The sequence below is a fragment of the Nerophis ophidion genome, linkage group LG22 (genome assembly GCF_033978795.1).
Source record: "Nerophis ophidion isolate RoL-2023_Sa linkage group LG22, RoL_Noph_v1.0, whole genome shotgun sequence".
Taxonomy (NCBI): domain Eukaryota; kingdom Metazoa; phylum Chordata; class Actinopteri; order Syngnathiformes; family Syngnathidae; genus Nerophis; species Nerophis ophidion.
The window spans coordinates 29,663,399-29,685,390 of record NC_084632.1 but is presented as its reverse complement, the minus strand read 5'-3'; the positions used below and the strand labels follow the sequence as shown (position 1 = coordinate 29,685,390).

Sequence of the window (21,992 nt, the reverse complement as noted above, 5' to 3'; positions counted from 1 at the left end):
GTGTATATTGTGATGTATATTGCAGCCTCCTAATATAAAGAAAAACATAATGTATGATTTAGCATATATATGATAAAAGAACCATTTCAATACAGTTTACACAGGCTCCTAAATAGCGGTAATCTATTTTAAAATCACTGATACTTGAACATTTCAAGATCAATGAAATATTTACTCTTTGATCACAATTATAGTCGGACAAAAACATAGGATGGCAGTGTAACAATATCAATTTAATATATAAGGGATTTCCAACTATTGGCTGTGATTTAAAGGCCTACTGAAACCCACTACTACCCACAACGCAGTCTGATAGTTTATATATCAATGATGAAATATTAACATAGCAACACATGCCAATACGGCCGGTTTAGTTTACTAAATTGCAATTTTAAATTTCCTGGGAGTTCCGTATTAAAAACGTTGTGTAATGATGACGTGTACACAAGACGTCACGGGTTTTTAGGAAGTATGAGCGCTACGCACACACACAGCGAAATGTTGTCTGCTTTAACGGCATAATTATACAGTATTTTGGAGAACTCTGTTGCTGAATCTTTTGCAATTTGTTCAATTAATATCGGAGAAGTCAAAAAGTAGAAAGATGGAGTTGGGAAGCTTTAGCCTTTAGCCACACAAACACACGGTGATTCCTTGTTTAAAATTCCTGGAGGTGAAAATTTAAAATGGATCAGAGCGCGGTCAAGCCAACATGAAACACGACGGAATGTCAACCAGCAGGTTTCGGTGAGAAAATTGTGGTTAAAAAGTCGCTTCTTACCGGAATAAAAAGGTACTATTTAACTCATTAAAACACTAGCAACACAATAGAAAGATAAGGGATTTCCCAGAATTAACCTACTAAATGTGTCTAAAAACATCAGAATCCGTCCCAATGCAATCGCGTTTTTTTTTTTTCTAGTCCGTTGCTATCAATATCCTCAAACACAAATCATTCATCCTCGCTCAAATTAATGGGGAAATTGTCGTTTTCTCGGTCCGAATAGCACTTTTTGTTGGAGGCTCCCATTATAAACAATGTGAATATGTGAGGAGCCCCCAACACTTGGGACGTCATCGTCTGCGACTTCCGGTAGAGGCAGGGCTTTTGTCTTAGCACCGAAAGTTGCGAACTTTATCGTGGATGTTCTCTACTAAATCCTTTCAGCAAAAATATGGCAATATCACGAAATGATCAAGTATGACACATAGAATGGACCTGCTATCCCCGTTTGAATAAGAAAATCTCATTTCAGTAGGCCTTTAAATCCGTTGATTTGTGCCTTGAATACCCTCCTGTGTCCGGGGTGCTTACTATCAGAGTTTGAGAACAATAAAGAAAACGACAAAAGATTTTGTGATTGTAAAAAATATCAATCACTGTAGCATCAACCATACACAGATATCATACTTGGTATTGTCACTGTCGATATTTGTATTGCACCGCCCAACTTTGTTTACATTCAAGAGCTCTAGCTTGCGATAAGCATATCCTCCTGCGATGTGTAATGTAGCATGTTTAGTTATGCCTTGTCCTCTAGTGATACTTGTAGGAAATAGGTTTCTGAGCCACCATGGAGGCAAGGATTGCTGACTTAGAAGCAGATCTGCACTGTTGCACTGCTAGTGAAGATGCAAAATTGCGTTGAGGACGTGGTCACTCCTTTGCCGCAGTCAAATTTGCCGGACGCAGCTAGAATGTGTCATGAACATGCATTATCGTGATATAATGATAGAATTGCAAGCTCTATCTATGAGTAATTTTATATCAAAAATATTATTTATGTTGCGCAAACAGAGTGGTACATTTTGAATGACAAAAATCTGTTCCATAAATTTGTCCCGGTTCTTGTACACTGCCTAAGTTATTGTACGACAAACTATTGTGCTGACCAAAATAGTCTGTTTGTTCAAGTATCATTCTGCATAAACAAGTGCCCAAACATTGAATCCCACGTGTTTGTGAGTCAGCCTTTGTAAAGAATGGATATCGTTGTTTTTTTAAATTGGGACACTAAACAGATTCTGGCTAGAAAATCATTAAATTGTTTTAATTTTTAGTGTTAAGTGTGATCTTTCTACCAGAATAAATGCTTCTGATATTCTGTACATTACATGTTTTACAAAGTAATGGTCTTCATTTTGATGCATGAAAATGTTTTAACGTTCTATATTAATTAATAAAACTTAATATTCAGCTTGCAAATTATTCTGTAAGTGAGGCCTCGACCAGAACAGGTCATAAAAGAATTTACACAATATTCCAGGCATTTTTCCTATGGTCGGTGAACACACCGTGTCGGAGGAGAATGAACAAGTGTTGTGTGAATAGGAGTGAAGCATAGAGACAGATGTGTGTGCACGAAGGAAATACTTGGAATTGGGCCCAATGTTATCATAAAATTGGCCATAAAAGCTAAAAAGATAGTAAGATTTTGTTTGCTGTCTTCTGGATGCTACAATACATTTTATCACTTTATTTTGTTAGGTGTGGCGGCTAAAATGAATTAAGGAGAAACCCTTAATGTAGTTAAACCGGATGTGGAGCGTAGCACTTTTATTTTGAAGCCGGAAAAGTGTGTGATTGTTTTGAGAAAGTGTGTTGACATGTTTTGTCGGATCGACCGTTTGCAGTAAAAGGGGCACCTTTCGACATCCTACCGACCTTCTTTCATTTCTTTTGAGCATTTAAGAAATCTTACTTATACTAAAGCAGTTGCAGTAATAATCTAAATGAGACGATATCACCGCACCTTATTCGTAATGTGAACAAAGAAATAGAACAACACCCACCTCTGAATGACGCGCTCAGAGGCGTTTGCTGCAGAGATGTTGTCTTTTTTCACAGCAAAAAATTGTCCTTTCTTGTCGGGAGAACAATTTCCCATGGCATTGAACCTGATATTTCTTCTCGCCTGTGGCTTATTTTAATTTTCCTGAAGGAACTCTCCTGAAGGAATAAATAAAGTACTATTCATCTATCTATTTATCTATCTATCCGTAGAAAGTGAACTGCAGCCAAGTTCCACCCGGGTAAAACATTTTTTTTTAAAAAGGACAGTTATCTTTTGAGTTTGAATTTGAGTTTATTTTGAACATGCAAGCATACAACATGATACATCACAATTTCCAGTTTCTCTTTTCAACATGTTCGAAAAGGAGTAGGAAGAAGCAGGGCTTATTTAATCCTACGCCTTTTCTTTTACATAACAGTTGCTAAAACTTTTGTTCACTTCCTGTCCTCAATCTATTCACAATATACTCCATAAGTAACCACAATAAAAATAAATAAATAAATAATTGGTGAAATAAGTTTTATTCCATACGATGATAAGTAAGATTATTTTGAGAATGAAAGAATGAATGGGTGAATAAAATCAGAATGTTTATCATGTTTCTTCTTTTTGGTTACTTTGTAAACACTTCCAATTTAAAGAGTTTCTTAAAGTGGATCATATTAGTACATTGTTTGATTGCTTTGCTTAATCCATTCCATAATTTAATTCCACATACTGATACACTGAAGGTCTTAAGAGTTGTAAGTGTGTACAAATGTTTTAAATTACATTTTTCTCCAAGATTATATTTCTCCTCTTTTGTTGAGAAGAATTGTTGTATATTCTTGGGAAGCAGGTTATAGTTTGCTTTGTGTATAATTTTAGCTGTTTGCAATTTCACTATGTCGTGGAATTTCAGTATCTTAGATTCAATGAAAAAAAGGGTTTGTATGTTCTCTATGTCCAACATTATGTATTATTCTAACTGATTATAAGTAAGATAAACAGGTATCAGAGCTGTTTATTTTATGGAGGAAAGTAGTTCATCATAAAACTGGCACCCAATGTCATTACAAAAGTATTGATTTTAAATCGAGAATAGTTTTGAATCACATTGATCCCAAGAATCAAATTGTGTGGTCCCCAAAGATTCACAACCTTAAGTACTTATCAAACGATTGTTTTGTTACATTACATTAAAGCTAGCTCAGCGGTTAGCATAGCTTCTTGTATATTGCTCTGGCTCAGGTCAGGGTGTCGCATTCTTAGATTTGTCCTCGTCCTGCAGGGATACTTGCAGGAAATGTTGTTTATTTGCCGCCAAGGAGGCAAAGATTAGAATCTTCTAGGAATGACTTTGCACTTTGTATGGACATACTTTAGTCGCTTGCGTGCCAACTATGTGAGGAGGTTGCATTGCATTGACTACACTTAGTTGCAGATGTTGTGATCACATGGGCTATACGCACTGCTGGATAGAATTACTGGAGTTTGGATTGGATTCACAATATTGGACTGTCATATCGGAGATTTTGGACGCAGTCTGATATAATCCGATACTTTCTTTTTGTGCTGATATCAGACATATCAATATTGGATCGGTACACCCTTTAGTTGTATTTTATATGTTTAGTGAAAACACAATGAACAATGAACAATCCTGTGGCGGTTTCCTTTTTTGGGGGGAATTGGAGCAGAATCTATTAAACACTGAGCTCCCTGCGCTGTCCAGGTGATGAAGCTTTTAAGCACACTGTCCTTGTGAGTGTTAAGTGAATAGGTTTTTAATTATTATGTGATTTTCTTTTTAAGACCTTTTGCAAAATAGGACAGACCATGAGGCAAAAAAACGCACAAGCATTTTGAGTTTTTCCAACCTGGGGGGGGTATATATATATATATATATATATATATATATATATATATATATATATATATATATATATATATATATATATATATATATATATATATATATATATATATATATATATATAATATGGGGTGTAACGGTACGTGTATTTGTATTGCACCATTTCGGTATGGGGGTTCCGGTTCAGTGCAGAGGAGTACCGAACGAGTTCCACACGAACATATGAAGTATGCTAAAGTCTTAACAAGCTGCTCCGCTCCATTCTGCCTCCGTCTCCTAAACGGCACCCAGCATTGTCCCTCCCACACAACCATCTGATTGGTTACAACCGTAGCGGTAACAAGCCAATCAGGAGTGCGTATTCAGAGCGCATCTAGTCAGCGCTTCAGCGTCGAGCAGATAGACGTTTAGCAGAGGGAGCAACGGACTCTCCCAAAGTTATACTGAACACTTCCAAGTCAACTACTTTCTAAACCTCACTATGAGCCTGTTGACATTCTAGAAAAAAACTGCAGCTCAGCTCACTCGCAGTCCTGGCTTTAGGTGAAGGCTAGTTAACTTTTAGCGTAACGTTAGCTCATTTTGCGGGGTGTGCGTGTGTGTGTGGGGGTTATGGACAGTGTTGGTTGAGGTGTGTTGAAGCAGCAAAAAAGGACATTATGTTAAATGAAGAGTTTCTGTGTCTGATAGTGTATATAATAATGTAAGTGCATCATAAAGCTTACATGAACTCCTATTGCTATTGTACTATTTTTCAGCTATAGTTACATTAATCATTAGTAATGTAGCAGCCTAGTTTTGAATGGCAGAGTCCCTGCTATCACATGTTGATACAAATATAACATTTATATAATAAAAAATTAACTACAGGCTTCCCCAATGCTGTAATAAATTAAGCATGATGAGTTGACTTGAAACTGTTTAATGTTGCACTTTTTATATGTAGAAGAAAATTTGTGTCATTTTATTTCATCTAAGCAACAACTTGAGGCAGTTTAATGTGGATTAACGTCCATCTATCCATCCATTTTCTACCGCTTATTCTCTTTTGGGGTCGCGGGGAGGGGGGGGCTGGCGCCTATCTCAGCTACAATCGGGCGGAAGGCGGGGTACACCATGGACAAGTCGCCACCTCATCGCAGGGCCAACACAGATAGACAGACAACATTCACACTCACATTTACACACTAGGGCCAATTTAGTGTTGCCAATCAACCTATCCTGGGGATAGATTGATTGGCAACAGGTGGATAGAATAGAATAGAATAGAATAGAATAGAATAGAATAGAAAGTACTTTATTGATCCCTGGGGAAAATTCAGGATTAACGTGGGCAGAATTATTATAGTGTTCCCAGTGTTAAAAAGTTCAAGCCATTGTTTACAAATTAAGTAAATAAATAACCAAAAAATGTATATTTTGTTGTTTTCTTACTGTACCGAAAATTAACTGAACCGTGACCTCCAAACCGAGGTATGTACCGAACCGAAATTGTTGTGTACCGTTATACCCCTAATACAGGTGCTGTTCATATTATTAGAATATAATGAAAAAGTGTATTTATTTCAGTAATTATATTCAGAACGTGAAACTTACATATTATATCAATTCATTACACACATAGTGATATATTTGAAATGTTTATTTCTTTAAATTTTGATGATTAGTACTGACAATTACTGAAAATCCCAAATTCAGTATCTCAGAAAATTGAAATATTGGTTACGACTAGTACCAAAAAATATTTTTTAGAAATGTGGGCCAACTGAAAATTATGAACATGGAAAGTTTCAGCATGTACGGCAATCAATACTTAGTTGCAGCTCCTTTTGCCTGAATTGCTGCAGCAATACGGCGTGACATGCAGTCCACCAGTCTGTTGCACTCTTCAGGTGTTATGAGAGCCCAGGTTGCTTTAATAGTGGCCTTCAGCTCTTCAGCATTGCTGGGTCTGGCATCTCGCATCTTCCTCTTCACAATACCCCATAGGTTTTGTATGGGGTTAAGGTCAGGTGAGTTTGCAAGCCTATCAAGAACAGGGATACCATGGTCCTTAAACCAGTTACTGGTAGATTTGGCACTGTGTGCAGGTGCCAAGTCATGTTGGAAAATGAAATCTTCACCTCCATAAAATTGGTCCGCGGCTGGCAGCATAAAGTGTTGTAAAACTTCCTGGTAGACTGCTGCATTGACCCTAGACCTCAGGAAACACAGTGGACCAACACCAGCAGATGACATGGCACCCCAGACCATTACCGATTGTGGAAATTTGACACTGGACTTCAGGCAACGTGGATTCTGTGCCTCTTCTATCTTCCTGCAGACTCTGGGACCTTGATTTCCAAAGGAGATACAAAATTTACTTTCATCTGAAATCATAACTTTGGACCACTCAGCAGCAGTCCAGTCCTTTTTGTCTTGAGCCCAGGCAAGAAGCTTTTGTCGTTGTCTCTTATTCAAGAGAGGCTTTACACAAGGAATGCAACAGCTGAAGCCCATATCTTGCATACGTCGGTGGTGGTTCTTGAAGCACTGACTCCAGCTGCAATCCACTCTTTGTGGATCTCCCCCACATTTTTTAATCGGTTTTGTTTGACTATCGTCCCTCTTGCTTGTACACTTTTTTCTACCACATCTTTGTCTTCCCTTCGCCTCTCTATTAATGTGCTTGGACACAGAGCTCTGGGAACATCCAACCTCTTTGGCAATGACCTTTTGTGTCTTGCCCTCCTTCTTTAAAGTGCCAATGGTCATCTTTTGGACAGTTGTCAAGTCAACAGTCTTCCCCATGATTGTGTGTAATACAGAATCAAAACGAGAGACCATTTAAAGGCTTTTCCAGGTGTTTTGAGTTAGTTAGCTAATTAGAGTGTGGCACCAGGTGTCTTCAATATCTGACCTTTTCACCATATTCTAATTTTCTGAGATGTTGAATTTAGGGTTTTCATTGGTTGTCAGCTATAATCATCTCCTTTTTGGCAAAAAACACTTGAAATGTATCAGTCAGTTTGGAATGAATGTATACATTCTACAAGTTTGACTTTCTAAATGGAATTAATGAAATAAATCAACTTTTTCATTATATTCTAATAATATGACCAGCACCTATGTGTGTATATATATATATATATAGATATATATATATATACACACACACGCACATATATACACTTCTTGCCGCGACAGTCATGGCTTTAAGAATGTGTGTGCTTGTTTAATTGATTGAGCCAGTGGTCCCAGTGACCTCACACTTCCATTAGGAGTCTGACCTCAGCCCTGCATGTGTATGTGTGCGCGCGCGTGTATGTGTGTGTGCGTGTGTAATGGTTGTGAAAGCCCATTATTACAATACCATTCATGCCAAGAACTCCTCCATCTGCATTTTTATTATAACACTGTTGTATGTGTGATAGTGCGCGCGTTGGGGGTGTCGCGCTAACATGCAGTGTGGCGGCGTGAAATGTGTTGTGATGTCTCCTCCACGGGAAGCTGATGAGGACGCTGCCCCCCTTTGACCTGCACATGCTCATTGTCCTGATGTAGCTCAAACTGCCACACCGCAAATCATTATACTGTACATGCGCACACACAAACACGACAAAACAAAAAGTGAGGTTTGAAATAATAACTTGTGCATTCCCTGAATCCGGCTCCAATATTTTGGATTACAATATGTCATAAGTGAAAGAATTAAAGATTTACTATTTCATCACGTTAAAAATAGGGCTGGGTATCATCAGGTACCTCGCGATACGATAATATCACGATATTTTGCCCACGATAACGGTAAGATCACGATACTACGATTATGCGATAATCGATGTATTGAAAGAAATTTCATCCACGATACATCATGATTTCAGTGTCACTGAAGAAATTCAAAATTGATTGACTGCACTGAATCCACTTCACCAAAATATTTTCTGTCCGTGCAAATTAAAATGATTACAAAAATGAAATGAATGCAGAAAATTTACATTTTAAGTACTACTGAACTTCTATGTAATCATGGACACATCGGTGCTTAACAATTAAAATCAAATTGTTTTATGAAAACTGGCACTTCACTGTATATAAAAAAATAAACATTTCAGTCAGTGCATTACATTATCAACAACTGGGTGGTCATATGAAAACCTGAGAACACATTTTAAGATACTATATGGTCTAAGATCTTTACAAATAAAGCAAGCAATGGACTTTGTAATGCTTGCAGTCCTGGGGCATGCAGAAGGGAGCTTTGCTCTAAATACGGTGTTGATTGTAGGCTGGCTAACAGAAACGTTAGCATTAGCGTCGCTACTCGCCCTTTCCTCCGTAGCAAGCTCAGGATGATGGCGGACAAGATGGCTGTGCATGTTCGTTGTGTTGCCGGTGTACTTGACCTTCGCGAGACAGTTCTTGCAGATTGCGAGTGTTGTTCCATTGTTTGTAGAGTAAAAGCCAAAGTGGGCCCAGACTTTAGATTTAAAATTCGCCGGTGCATCTTTCACGTGTTTTTCTCTGCTATTCACTCCTTTGCTTTGCGCCATTCCCTCCATCTGCTGCTGCTGCTTCTTCTTCTTCTTCTTTCCTTTCAAAGAGTACTCTACTAGAGTACTCTAAAGTACTGCACTAGAGCGCCGTAATGTGAAGGCTCGAAGTAGTGACTCCATAAATCAAACAGGTTTTTGTGGGCGAATCTGTTTAAAACGGCTGTATGTTTATGTTTATAAATATCAATATTTGACGCCCGTGTATCGATAACGTGCCGCAAGAGGAAATATCGCGATATATCGTAGTATCGATGTTTTGGCACACCCCTAGTTAAAAAGAGACTTAGTGTTTCATTATGTCAGTGTTATTGTCATACACTGTGTATATTCTGACAAATGAGGAGTCAAATTATTTGTTTTATTAAATATTTTAAAATGGACCGTAGGATCTCTTTTGGAATGTCCTGTTCCTTTAATAGATGTGTACTAAGCAGAATAACATGACTTGATTTTGTGTGGATTTAGTTCCAAACTCATACCATGTTTTTCTTCTTCTTCAGCCTAATAGCCGCAGACAAGTAGTGCACTCCAATTTGCCTCAATTGCTTTAAGACATTATACATGAACACATATTTTCAGAAAACCAAATACTTCATAATTGGCAATAAAGTGATTGTTATGCATATCACTATTGTTGCCACTCTGATGTGGCAGAACACTGCAGAAATGCCATTAGGAATCATTTTAGAAGTTGTTAATATTTTGTTCTTTTTATTCTCCTACTTAGATAAGCCAATCAATAACTAATTAAATTGTTATTTCATCGTTAGTCATCAAAATGGGTCTCTAGAAGTTATACAGTTCCTGACAGTGTTGGGGGATATCAACGGAAATTGAAAGCTAACATCAGGTTTAGATGGATAATTTTTACTGTGGCACATTGGATTAGGCATGTTTAAATCCACTTAAATCCGCTGTCAAAATGATAAGGCCTCTTTCTGTATATTCTGACTGAAATATAGGTCATACAAAGATATGCAGAGGAGGAGAGTTGCCATGTGTTTGTACATGTTTAGCAGTGCTGTATTTACTATAAAAGGAAGCACACAAATGCTCGAGAAGCCCCACCACCATCAACAGCGCGTTTCTGTCTCCCTGGGCAACCAGAGGAATCTACCGAAAGGGGAATGTTGAGAATAGAGGAGAGGATCTGGATGGGAAAGAAGAAAGAGTAATAGAAAGCACAAGGACTTACCAATCTTGCAAGATTTCCCAAACAAATACATACTGAATGCTCCATCATTACACACATAATGACTGGTCAATAAAATAAAAATATCTTCTTGGCAGATTGTGGCTTTAGTAAAAATCAATATATTTAATTTAATTGCGTTTCCAATAAAATAATAATAAAAATACATTTAAAAAAGTACTGAGGACATAACACGAAACTGCAAGTTTAGGATATTTTTCACAGGTTTAAATATTCAGTAGTTCTATTGCTATGCACTCACAACAAAAAGAAGCAATTATGAGAGACTAATAAGAAGTTTGAGCAGGTATGTCCTAAATATTATGTTGCATGGACATGATTTGGAGGACAGGGGGGCAGCAGTGTTTTTCCACTGCACTGTTTAGCATCAAATAATGATTTCATGCTATTGAATGGAGACAAGACAAACATTAGCGCCAAGAGGAAAACGCTTGTCCCTTTAGACCGCCCACTTTCGGGGGCTGCTTTCTTGCCAAATGTGACAATGATCGACAGCACGCAGCAGCTGACCAATCAGCGGTCAGATGTGATATAAGCCAGTTGGCTGGCACACAGCAATTTGAATCGCGTACAAGTGAGACGAATAAAAAATCCAAAGAAAGGGACTCTACTGCTCCACTCAAAAGGTAGTTTTGTTGTTGACTAGGCCAGTGGTTCTCAAATGGGGGTACAAGTACTCCTGGGGGTACTTGAAAGTATGCCAAGGGGTACGTGAGATTTTTTTTTAAATATTCTAAAAATAGCAATTCAAAAATCCTTATAAATATATTTATTGAATACCACTTCAACAAAATATAAATGTAAGTTCATAAACTGTGAAAAGAAATGCAACAATGCAATATTCAGTGTTTACAGCTAGATTTTTTGTGGACATGGTCCATTAATATTGATGTTAAAGATTTATTTTTTTGTGAAGAAATGTTTAGAATTAAGTTCATGAATCCAGACGGATGTCTATTACAATCCCCAAAATTGGGCACTTTAAGTTGATGATTACTTCTATGTGTAGAAATCTTTATTTATAATTGAATCACTTGTTTATTTTTCAACAAGTTTTTAGTTATTTTTAGATCTTTTTGTCCAAATAATTCAAGAAAGACCACTACAAATGAGCAATATTTTGCACTGTTATACAATTAAATAAATCAGAAACTGATGACATAGTGCTGTATTTTACTTATTTATCTCTTTTTTCAACCAAAAATGCTTTGCTGATTAGGGGGTACTTGAATTACATAAATGTTCACAGGGGGTACATCACTGAAAAAAGGTTGAGAACCACTGGACTAGGCAATGGCTTGAATATCAGTCTTTTGTTTCAACAGATATGTTTGGATTCCCAGCCAGGAAAAACATTGTAAACATTAAACTAAATCATATGGCAATGTTGAAAAGCCAAGGAAATATTGTTTGTTTCATTCTGCTAATTTTGTTATTTCCTACAAAAATAATGTTTTTAACAATTTGTTTCCCATCCATATTACTCTAAAACATGCATCTAATCAGGGCTGCAACAATTAAGCGACATGATCAACTAAATTATAAAAATTCATGGACACAATTTGTATTGTAAACGAAGAATGTTGATGTCTAGAGTTCTATTGAATTAGGTAAATACCTGCAACTAAATAACCATAAACAATGCTAGATAAAAACCCAGTTTGTTCACTTTAATACTCTTTATTTTCCTTTTATTGTAGTTGTATAATGTGTCTAATAAAGTCAAATCATTATTTTTTTTTGTTACAATTGAATTTACAATACACTTTAAAAATGAATTGAAATAAAATCACATACTCAACATCAAACTTAAACAGATTTAAGCAATAGTCGTTTGACTCATCGAATAATCAAAAATATAACCACTGACCTATCAACTATTCAAAATGAACGTTAGTGGCAGCCCTATATCAAATCCCTTCAAACTCCCTGTACGCAAGTTCATTGTGTACCCCCATTTCTGAAATACAAATTGCATCCCTCTTATGTTGTGTCCAAACGTTTACACAGACAAAACAATTTTTTGTTCAATTTGCCACGTTGACCATTCTCCAAAATCACTCTTTCATCCATATGAGCTCTGTTTGCAATCCTCCTGTTCTTTTCAATCTAGACTTATTCCATCATGTCCCTGCCTCCTTCTGACCATCCTCCTTTTTTGCCTTGCCTTGCCAGTAATATTAGATTGCAAGGAGGCTGCACAGTGGTGGCATCTGTTAGAAGAGTTGGCACCACGCCAGCTACTGAGCATCGCTCCGGCAACCAGGCTAACGCCACTGGATTTATCCCAGACCAACCCGTCAGCTGATGCTCATTCTGGGCATAAAAAAAAGAGTGGGCACAGCCTCTCCCTGGATCTTTGGCACGGTTCGGTCACCCACAGGAAATGTGAAAATGGTGGGTGTTAAAATGCTGGGAGGATGAAGAATCTTTTTAGGAACCTTAACCGTTCAAATAGGAGTGCAATAAGAAGTGGGAATAGGTTACATTTGGAACATTTGGAGGATACACAAAAAAAGGTAAATTCACAGCGAAAGAGAGAGAACCTCGGAGGAGAATATAATCACATGTCACACTTAAAGGAAAACGGCAAAAAGACACTTATTTAACCAGCACGGCTTAGTGGAATACTTCGAGTAACTCGTTCAACCAACAAGATGCATACCAATCAGTATCTGCAGTCAATGAAGCAATCATGAAAATGTCCTTGCAATCACATAAGTCCCGCGACATTCAGCGACAACTGCCTTGGTGGGCGTGCAAGATGAGAGAAGGGCTGTGCTGGTGACGAAGATAAGTGATGAATCAACCGGCCACTAATATAACTATTCAAGTAATTAGGACCGTGGCGAATTCATGAGCAATAATTACCCATCTGGTTGTCCGTGCAATTTCCTAAAGGCATTCAAAAGCACGGTAAGGGAAAATGACGTGCTTTGGTCCATTTCCCCACTTATTCCTTGAGAATATAAAGCTATATTTAATTTAATGTATATTACACTCTGATTACGAATATCCAACATGCACAAGCAACCTTGAGAGTATGAAATGTAGTCACTTTCTGTTCATCCCAGGGTTTTCCCACACATTCATGTATTTCATTTAAAAAATAATAATAATAATAATAACAATAAAAATTAAAAAAAATAAAAATTAAAAATAAAAATATATATATATATATATATACATATATATATATATAAATAAATAAAAAATATTTTTATTTTTATTTTTTTTCGGCTTTTGACTCGCTCGACCGCTCATACAAGCAATGGGACTGTCTGTGAATGGAGCTTGTAGTTACATATTATGTAAATATCATATAAATATGTACATAAAGTGTTGTAATTATATTCCAACTCCGCATTCTTCTTGGTCATCGCCGCCGCCACCACTGCCACCCCCCATCAAAAACCCTCCCAACCCCCCGCCGCCCGACCACACCACCACAAATACATGCCTGACCTGTGGGAAACACTGCATCCATATCCAAAAAAGGCAATTTTGGCATAAAGTATTCCTCAGCAGACTGATGCCATGACGCTTCACATATTTACAGTAGTACCTCAACTTAAGAGCGTTTGAGATAAAAGCGGGCTCTCGGCCAATTGTTATGCATAAGTTGCAAGTCAAAATTTGAGTTTCAAGCATACCTGCCATTAATTGGTATAGCAAAAGTCGCAGTGCACCCCCTAAGTTCCGCCCAATATATTTGGTCTTGCTTGCTGGCTTTAGCTTATAGCTACATATAGACCAGTGGTTCTTAACCTGGGTTCGATCGAACCCTAAGGGTTCGGTGAGTCTGCCTCAGGGGTTCGACAGAGCCTCCTCCGCAGCGGTCAAGACACACCAGACTCATGAATTGATTAACGTGGACCCCGACTTAATTAAAAAAGTTGAAAAACTTATTCGGGTGTTACCATTTAGTGGTCAATTGTACGGAATATGTACTGTACTGTGCAATCTACTAATAAAAGTTTCGTTCAATCAATAAATCAATCAATCAATCAATCAATCGTGTAAATAAAAACATCTCTGTATCGGCGTATCTGTACTGTAAAGTTAACATTTGAATGACAATAAAAAGGAAGTCTAAGTGTAAGTATTATGGATACCCCCCAAACAATGTTCCCTCTAATTTTCCATGTAATTTGCAAGTGTGTAATTTGTTGTGAGTTCATGCACTGTGTTGGTTTCATTCTTTGAACAAGGTGATGATCATGTTGTGCACTAGAAAAAAAAAAAAAAAAAATGTATATATATATATATATATATAACTTTGTATTAAATTTGAAAAAAAAAAAAAACATTTTATTTTTCACTAAAGAAGGGTTCGATGAATGTGCATATGAAACTGGTGGGGTTCGGTACATCCGACAAGGTTAAGAACCACTGATATAGACATAACCTTGTTTTCTAAACCTGGGAAAGAATAATTTCAGTGAAGGACAGTACTAAAGTAGATGGTATTAAGTAAATAATCAAAAACATGACCGAGCGTGTTGTCAATTTGGCAAAGCAATTTGAGCGTAGAACTGCCAGTCTGCACCATACTGAAGCAGAATGAGTCAGACAAGAGTGTTAAAATAATAACTAAACAGTGGGCACTATCTATCAAAAATATGGAGAAGCTGCTGATGGTGTGTTTGACAGAGAAGCAGTTAGAAGGAGATAAGATAGACGTCTACTCTCCATGGTAAATGCTGTACTCAAAACTACTACAGTTGTTAGTATGTCTTATCTAAAAGTGTGTTTTTCTTTTCAAAAGGCATGTTACATGTTAAAAGTATTCTATTTTGGGGAACTGAGCACCATTTGATTTAAATTTATTTCAATAGGACATACAAGCGTTTTGAGTTAAGAGTTCCACCACAAAACCAATGAAGCTTGTGAATTGAGGTACTACTGCATTTTAATCTCTTATCTTATTTCAGAAAAGAAACAACCGTTCTCCTGTGTACAGTTGAGTGAATAGTAGCAGTGGCAATATCGCCGCACAGGAGCAAGAGCAAGGGACTAAAAAGTTGTCCTGATGTGACCTAATGGGATCAAAACACAAGTATAGTAAGAATGAAGCAAATTCCTAAAGCCATGTGACCAATGGTTTAGGTTGTGCAAGTCCTGCACTGGTGTCTGCTTGGGCGCCCCAGCAAGAAAAGTAGATTATTCCCAACATAACTTATTCAGCATCCGGCAATGCAACCGCTTGATATCCATTAGCAGCGTGAACAATGCCATTAAAAAAAATGTTTGGGGGCATTTAATCAGACGATTGTGTGTGTTTGTAACATACATGGGACGGCAAACAATGGCATCATTATATTTGTGCACCGGTGCACATGACAGTCCAGGCTACTTACGGCAATTCTCCTCGTCGCTGTTATCCGAGCAGTCGTCATCATCGTCACATCTCCACGGGATTGGGATGCACCTCCCATTGTTGCACTTAAACTGCCCGGTTTCGCACTCCGATTCTGTATGAGTTCCTGTGTTGTGATGGGGTCAAAACAAGAAAGAAAGTCAAAAAGTCTTGTTGTTTCCCAGCAGAATGAAATGTCATTGTATGTTATTGGGACGGCGTGGCGAAGTTGGTAGAGTAGCTGTGCCAGCAATCTGAGGGTTACTGGTTCAATCCCCACCTTCTACCATCCTTGTCACGTCCGTTGTGTCCTTGGGCAAGACACTTCACCCTTGCTCCTGATGGGCTCTGGTGAGCGCCTTGCATGGCAGCTCCCGCCGTCAGTGTGTGAATATGTGTGTGAATGGGCGAATGTGGAAATACTGTCAAAGCGCTTTGGGCTCCTTAAAAAGGGTTGAAAAGCACTATTCAATTACAACCCATTTACCAGTTATTACTCCATATATATCATGCAAAAGTATTTTTATTTGGTGGCAGGTTCTACTTTAGACACATTTAAATACCCTACAGCAGGGGTGCCCATTACGTCGATCGCGAGCTACCAGTCGACCGCGGGGGGTGTATCAGTCGATCTCCAGCCAGGCTTTTAAAAAAAATAGACCTAAAAATTAGTGATCATCAATCTTCACCAAGACGTCACTTAAATGACATTCACGGTACCGGAGGGTCTTGTGAGATGACGCTGGCTGCTGCAAGATCATTATTATTAAAAATGACCGAGAGGAAGGCGAGAAACACTTTTTATTTTAACAGACTCTCGCGCCGTACCTTCCGTCAAAACTCTAAAGGCCGACTGCACATTTCCTATCTTCACAATAAAAGCCCTGCTTCATGCTGCCTGCGCTAACTAAATACAGAGTCTCGGAAAACTGGCGTGCACAAGCGATCCCTCAGAAAGCTGGCGTGCACATCACTTGTGCACGCCAGCTTTCCGAGACTCTTATTTTGTTAGCGCAGGCAGCATGAAGCAGGGCTTTTATTGTGAAGATAGGAAATGTGCAGTTGGCCTTTAGAGTTTTGACGGAAGGGACGGCGCGAAAGTCTGTTGAAATAAAGTGTTTTTCGCCTTCCTCTCTGTCATTATTTCATAATAATGAACTGGCAGCAGCCAGCGTCATCTCACAAGACCCTTGGGTGCCGTGAATGTCAATCAAGCAAGCTACGGAATTTGCCGCCAATGTTTTTCTTGTAAAGTGTATGGAAGCTGGATGAATTAGATGCCAAAAACCAACCACTTTCATGTGGTATTGTACAGAAATGACAACTTTTTTTCTCCTCCATTTGAAAATGTGGGCGTTATCATCATTACTGTCTGATTCCAATCAATGCAAGTCATCAGAATCAGGTAATACACCAACTTATATTCTTGTCTTCGTGAAAGAAAGAAATCTATATGTGTTACACATGCTTGTATTATCATTAAACACATTCAACTTGTTTACAAAAATGTCTCTTTCATAAATAAATAAATATAAATGATATATATAAATGAGGTAGATCCCCTCGAGTTGGTCAATTGAAAAGTAGCTCGCCTGCAGAAAAAGTGTGGGCACCCCTGCCCTACAGCAATGGTCCCCAACCACCGGAATATTTTTTTTATTAATTTGTATTTTTATTTATTTATTATTATTATTTTGTTAATTAAATCAACATAAAAAATATAAGATACACTTACAATTAGTGCACCAACCCCAAAAACCTTCATTTTCATGACAAAGAAAAAAAAAAGAATCCCCTGCCTGCCCGCGGGACAACTTATCAAGCGTTGACCGGTCCGCAGCTACAAAAAGGTTGGGGACCAATGCCCTAATGAATCATCCACCCATCCAATTTTCTACCGCTTGTCTCTTTAGACAACATGCACACTCACATTCACACACTAGGGCCAATTTAGTGTTGCCAATCAACGTATCCCCAGGTGCATGTCTTTGGGGGTGGGAGGAAGCCGGAGTACCCGGAGGGAACCCACACAGTCACGGGGAAAACGTGCAAACTCAACACAGAAAGATCCCAAGCCCGGGATTGAATTTAGGACCTTCGTATTGTGAGGCACATGCACTAACCCCTGTACCACCGTGCTGCCTACTAGTATAAATCAATCCATCCATCCATCCATGTTCTACCGCTTATCCCTTTTGGGGTCGCGGGGGGTGCTGGAGCTTATCTCAGCTGCATTCGGGCGGAAGGCCGTGTACACCCTGGACAAGTCGCCACCTCATCGCAGGGCCGACACAGATAGACAGACAGCATTCACACTCACATTCACACACTAGGGACAATTTAGTGTTGCCAATCAACTTATCCCCAGGTGCATGTTTTTGGCAAGGGGAGGAAGCCGGAGTACCCGGAGGGAACATGCAAACTCCACACAGAAAGATCCTAAACCCGGGATGGAACTCAGTATACCAATAATGGAGCCTCGCCTAATGTCCAATATTGATATTAATCAATATCAGCACAAATCAGAATCCTGATGAATCATGCACCCATCCAATTTCTACCGCTTGTCCCTTTAGACAACATTCACACTCACATTCACACACTCGTGCCAATTTAGTGTTGCCAATCAACCTATCCCCAGGTGCATGTCTTTGGAAGTGGGAAGAAGCCCGAGTTCCCGGAGGAAACCCACACAGTCACAGGGAGAACATTCAAACTCCACACAGAAAGATCCCGAGCCCGGGATTGAACTCAGGATCTTCGTATTGTGAGGCACACGTACTAACCCCTGGGCCACCGTGCTGCCTACTGGTATAAATGTGTATTCTGAATGGGTCAAAACACGCTGAGGCCCTCTACAAGAAGGGACAGAGCCGCCTCTACTTCCTCAGGAGGCTAGGATCCTTCAAAGTCTGTACAAAGATGTTGAAGATGTTCTACGAGTCGGTGGTGGCGGGTGCCTTCTTGTACGCTGTAGCCTGCTGGGACAGCGGGTTGAGAGCGAGGGACACAAACAGACTGGACAAGCTGATAGAGAAGGCCAGTAACGTGGTGGGAGTGGAGCTGAACTCTCTGGAGGTGGTGTCAGAGAGGAGAAGTCTGGCAAAACTCCTTGCCATTATGGACAACACCTCCCACTCACTACACTCGGACCTTGCGGAGAGAATGGGCACGTTCAGTGGAAGGCTCAGACTCCCAAAATGTAACACGCAACGACACAGGAGGTCCTTCATACCGAAAGCCATCAGGCTGTATAATGCATATGTTCCTTGATTGCACTTAAATGTAGAATATTTTAATATTATTCATATATTATATATAATATATGTTGTATATTATGCTTAATTATTATTGTCTATTGTAGGGGTCACCAACGCGGTGCCCGCGGGCACCAGGTAACCCGTAAGGACCAGATGAGTAGCCCGCTCAAGTAGCCCGCTCAAATAGCAGCACTTACCAGTGAGCTGCCTCTATTTTTTAAATTTTATTTATTTACTAGCAAGCTGGTCTCACTTTGCTCGACATTTTTAATTCTAAGAGAGACAAAACTCAAATAGAATTTGAAAATCCAAGAAAATATTTTAAACACTTGGTCTTCACTTGTTTAAATAAATTAATTTATTTTTTTTACTCTGCTTCTTATAACGTTCAGAAAGACAATTTTAGAGAAAAAATACAACTTTAAAAATGATTTTAGGACTTTTACACATATACCTTTTAAATTCCTTCCTCTTCTTTTCAGACAATTTAAATGTTCAAGTAAATTTATTTTTTTATTGTAAGAATAAGAAATACATTTTAATTTAATTCTTCATTTTATTTTCTGTTTTTTCGACAAAGAATATTTGTGAAATATTTCTTCAATCTTATGATTAAAATTCAAAAAAAATATTCTGGCAAATCTAGAAAACCTTTCAAATCAAATTTAAATCTTATTTCCAAGTCTTTTGAATTTCTTTTAAATTTTTGCTCTTGAAAATCCAGAAGAAATAATGATTTGTCTTTGTTAGAAATATAGCTTGGTCCAATTTGTTATATATTCTAACAAAGTGCAGATTGGATTTTAACCTATTTAAAACAAGTCATCAAAATTCTAAAATTAATCTTAATCAGGAAAAATTACTAATGATTTGGGGTGTGGGAAAAAATCGATTCGAATACAAATCAAATCGTTTACGTTGTGCGATTCAGAATCGATTCTCATTTTTTTAAAATCGATTTTTTTTTTTTTATCAATCCAACAAACCACTACACAGCAATACCAAAGCAATGCAATCCAATTCCAAAACCAAACCTGACCAAGCAACACTCAGAAATGCAATAACAGAACAATTGAGAGGAGACACAAACACGACACAGAACAAACCAAAAGTAGTGAAACAAAAATTATCAACAACAGTATCAATATTGATTATAATTTCAGCATAGCAGTGATTAAAAATCCCTCATTGACATTATCATTAGACATTTATAAAAATAATAAAAAAGACTAACAGTGTCTCATAAGCTTGACAACACACTGTGTCCAATGTTTTCACAAAGATAAAAATAAGTCATATCTTGGGTTCTTTTAATAGTTAAAACAAATTTACATTATTGCAATCAGTTGATAAAACATTGTCCTTTACAAATATAAAAGCTTTTTTTTAATTAAAATGTACTACTCTGGTAGCATGTCAGGAGACTGGGTTAGATCCTGCTGAAATCCTATGTATTGAATGAATACAGAATCGTTTTGAATCAGAAAAATATCGCTTTTGAATCGAGAATCGAATGGAATCAAACAAATAGATATATTATCGAATCGTGACCCCAAGAATCAATATTGAATCGAGCCCTGGGACACCCAAAGATTCACAGCCCTACTAATGATGTTCCATAAATTATTTTTTAATATTTTTCAAAATTATTCGAATTAGGTCGTTTTTCTCTTCTTTTTTTGGTTGAATTTTGAATCTTAAAGAGTCGAAATTGAAGATAAACTATGTTTCAAAATTTGATTAGTATTTTTTTCCTGTTTTCTCCTCTTTTAAACCGTTCAATTAAGTTTTTTTTCATAATTTATTCTCAACAACAGGAAAAAAAAATGTACGACGGAATGACAGACAGAAATACCCATTTTTTTATATATATATACACCGGTATATAGATTTATTTATTAAAAGGTAAATTGACCAAATTGGCTATTTCTGGCAATTTATTTAAGTGTGTATCAAACTGGTAGCCCTTTGCATTAATCAGTACCCAAGAAGTAGCTCTTGGTCAAAAAGGTTGGGGACCCCTGGTCTATTGTGAGCGAACTGTGGTGCTGAATTTCCCCCAGGGATCAATAAAGTACTTTCTATTAAAATTTGATAGCCACAAGCGGTAGAAAATGGATAGATGGATGAACCATTGAACCGAAACGACAGGCCAAATTTGGTCCGCGGGCCACACTTTGGGCACCCCTGTCTTAGACCACCTTCCTTCAGCTGCATTGACAGATCTGCTCTGATTGTGTTTATTGTGTCAGCGACGTGGAATTATTCCCAAACACCGCCACACACTGCATGTTAAACACGTGTTGTGCGGCGCCGCTTTAACGTCACCTGCTGTCACCACAAGGACGGGACAAAAGGCTCAGTTTTAAATGTGTGATACGGCAAGGAAATACGCTTAAAAAAAAAAAAAAAACTTTAAACATCACATCATCAGTCGCTCCCAGGGAGGTATAAAGTGTCCTACCTTTAGCGTAATGCAGCTCCATGAGCAGTAAATGAAACAGGACGAGCTTGCCGACTTTTGTCCACATCTTTAAATCCTCCGCGTGTGTTCATACAATGGAGAGAAATCAAAGCCCAGCGTGTTGTGTTGCAGGCTGTCCCTGCTCCAGCCCGAGTGGAATAGTGAATGTGTGATCCACTCGGCTGCCTCCTTTCTCTGCCTCCGTGCCTCGGCTGCACTTTGAATCAGTGACGTGTTTATGGGCGGGATAGAAGAAGAACGGCGGTTAGGCAGGTTTAATTCAGTTGTCGTTGAAAAACCAACATGTCAGCTTTTACCGCTGAGTCACGACGACGACTCATCTGGAATTATTATTAATTACCACCCGGGACTTTATTCTGTAAAACTTCAGGATGGGACCTGCACAAACTTGCATGGAGTGGATTAGTCGAACAGTTGTAAATAAGAACGGTAGTCATTAGAGATGCGCGGATAGGCAATGATATCATCCACAACCGCATCACTAAAGTCG

General features: G+C 38.2%; 1 protein-coding gene across 5 annotated transcripts in view; it reads right to left on the bottom strand.

Annotated features, from left to right (window-relative positions):
* Positions 1 to 21,765, bottom strand: part of lrp8 (low density lipoprotein receptor-related protein 8, apolipoprotein e receptor) — a 438,760-nt gene extending 416,995 nt beyond the window's left edge. For 3 of the 5 annotated variants that reach the window (XM_061883665.1, XM_061883666.1, XM_061883663.1), the window contains exons 1-2: positions 21,482 to 21,765; positions 15,759 to 15,884 (exon numbers count right to left, since the gene is read on the bottom strand). In XM_061883665.1, the coding sequence (XP_061739649.1) occupies positions 15,759 to 15,884; positions 21,482 to 21,548 (193 nt within the window). In that variant the 5' untranslated portion in view covers positions 21,549 to 21,765. The remainder of the gene's footprint in view (positions 1 to 15,758; positions 15,885 to 21,481) is intronic. The other 2 variants (XM_061883662.1, XM_061883664.1) reach the window with 1 other exon arrangement.
* Between the last annotated feature and the right edge of the window lie 227 nt (positions 21,766 to 21,992).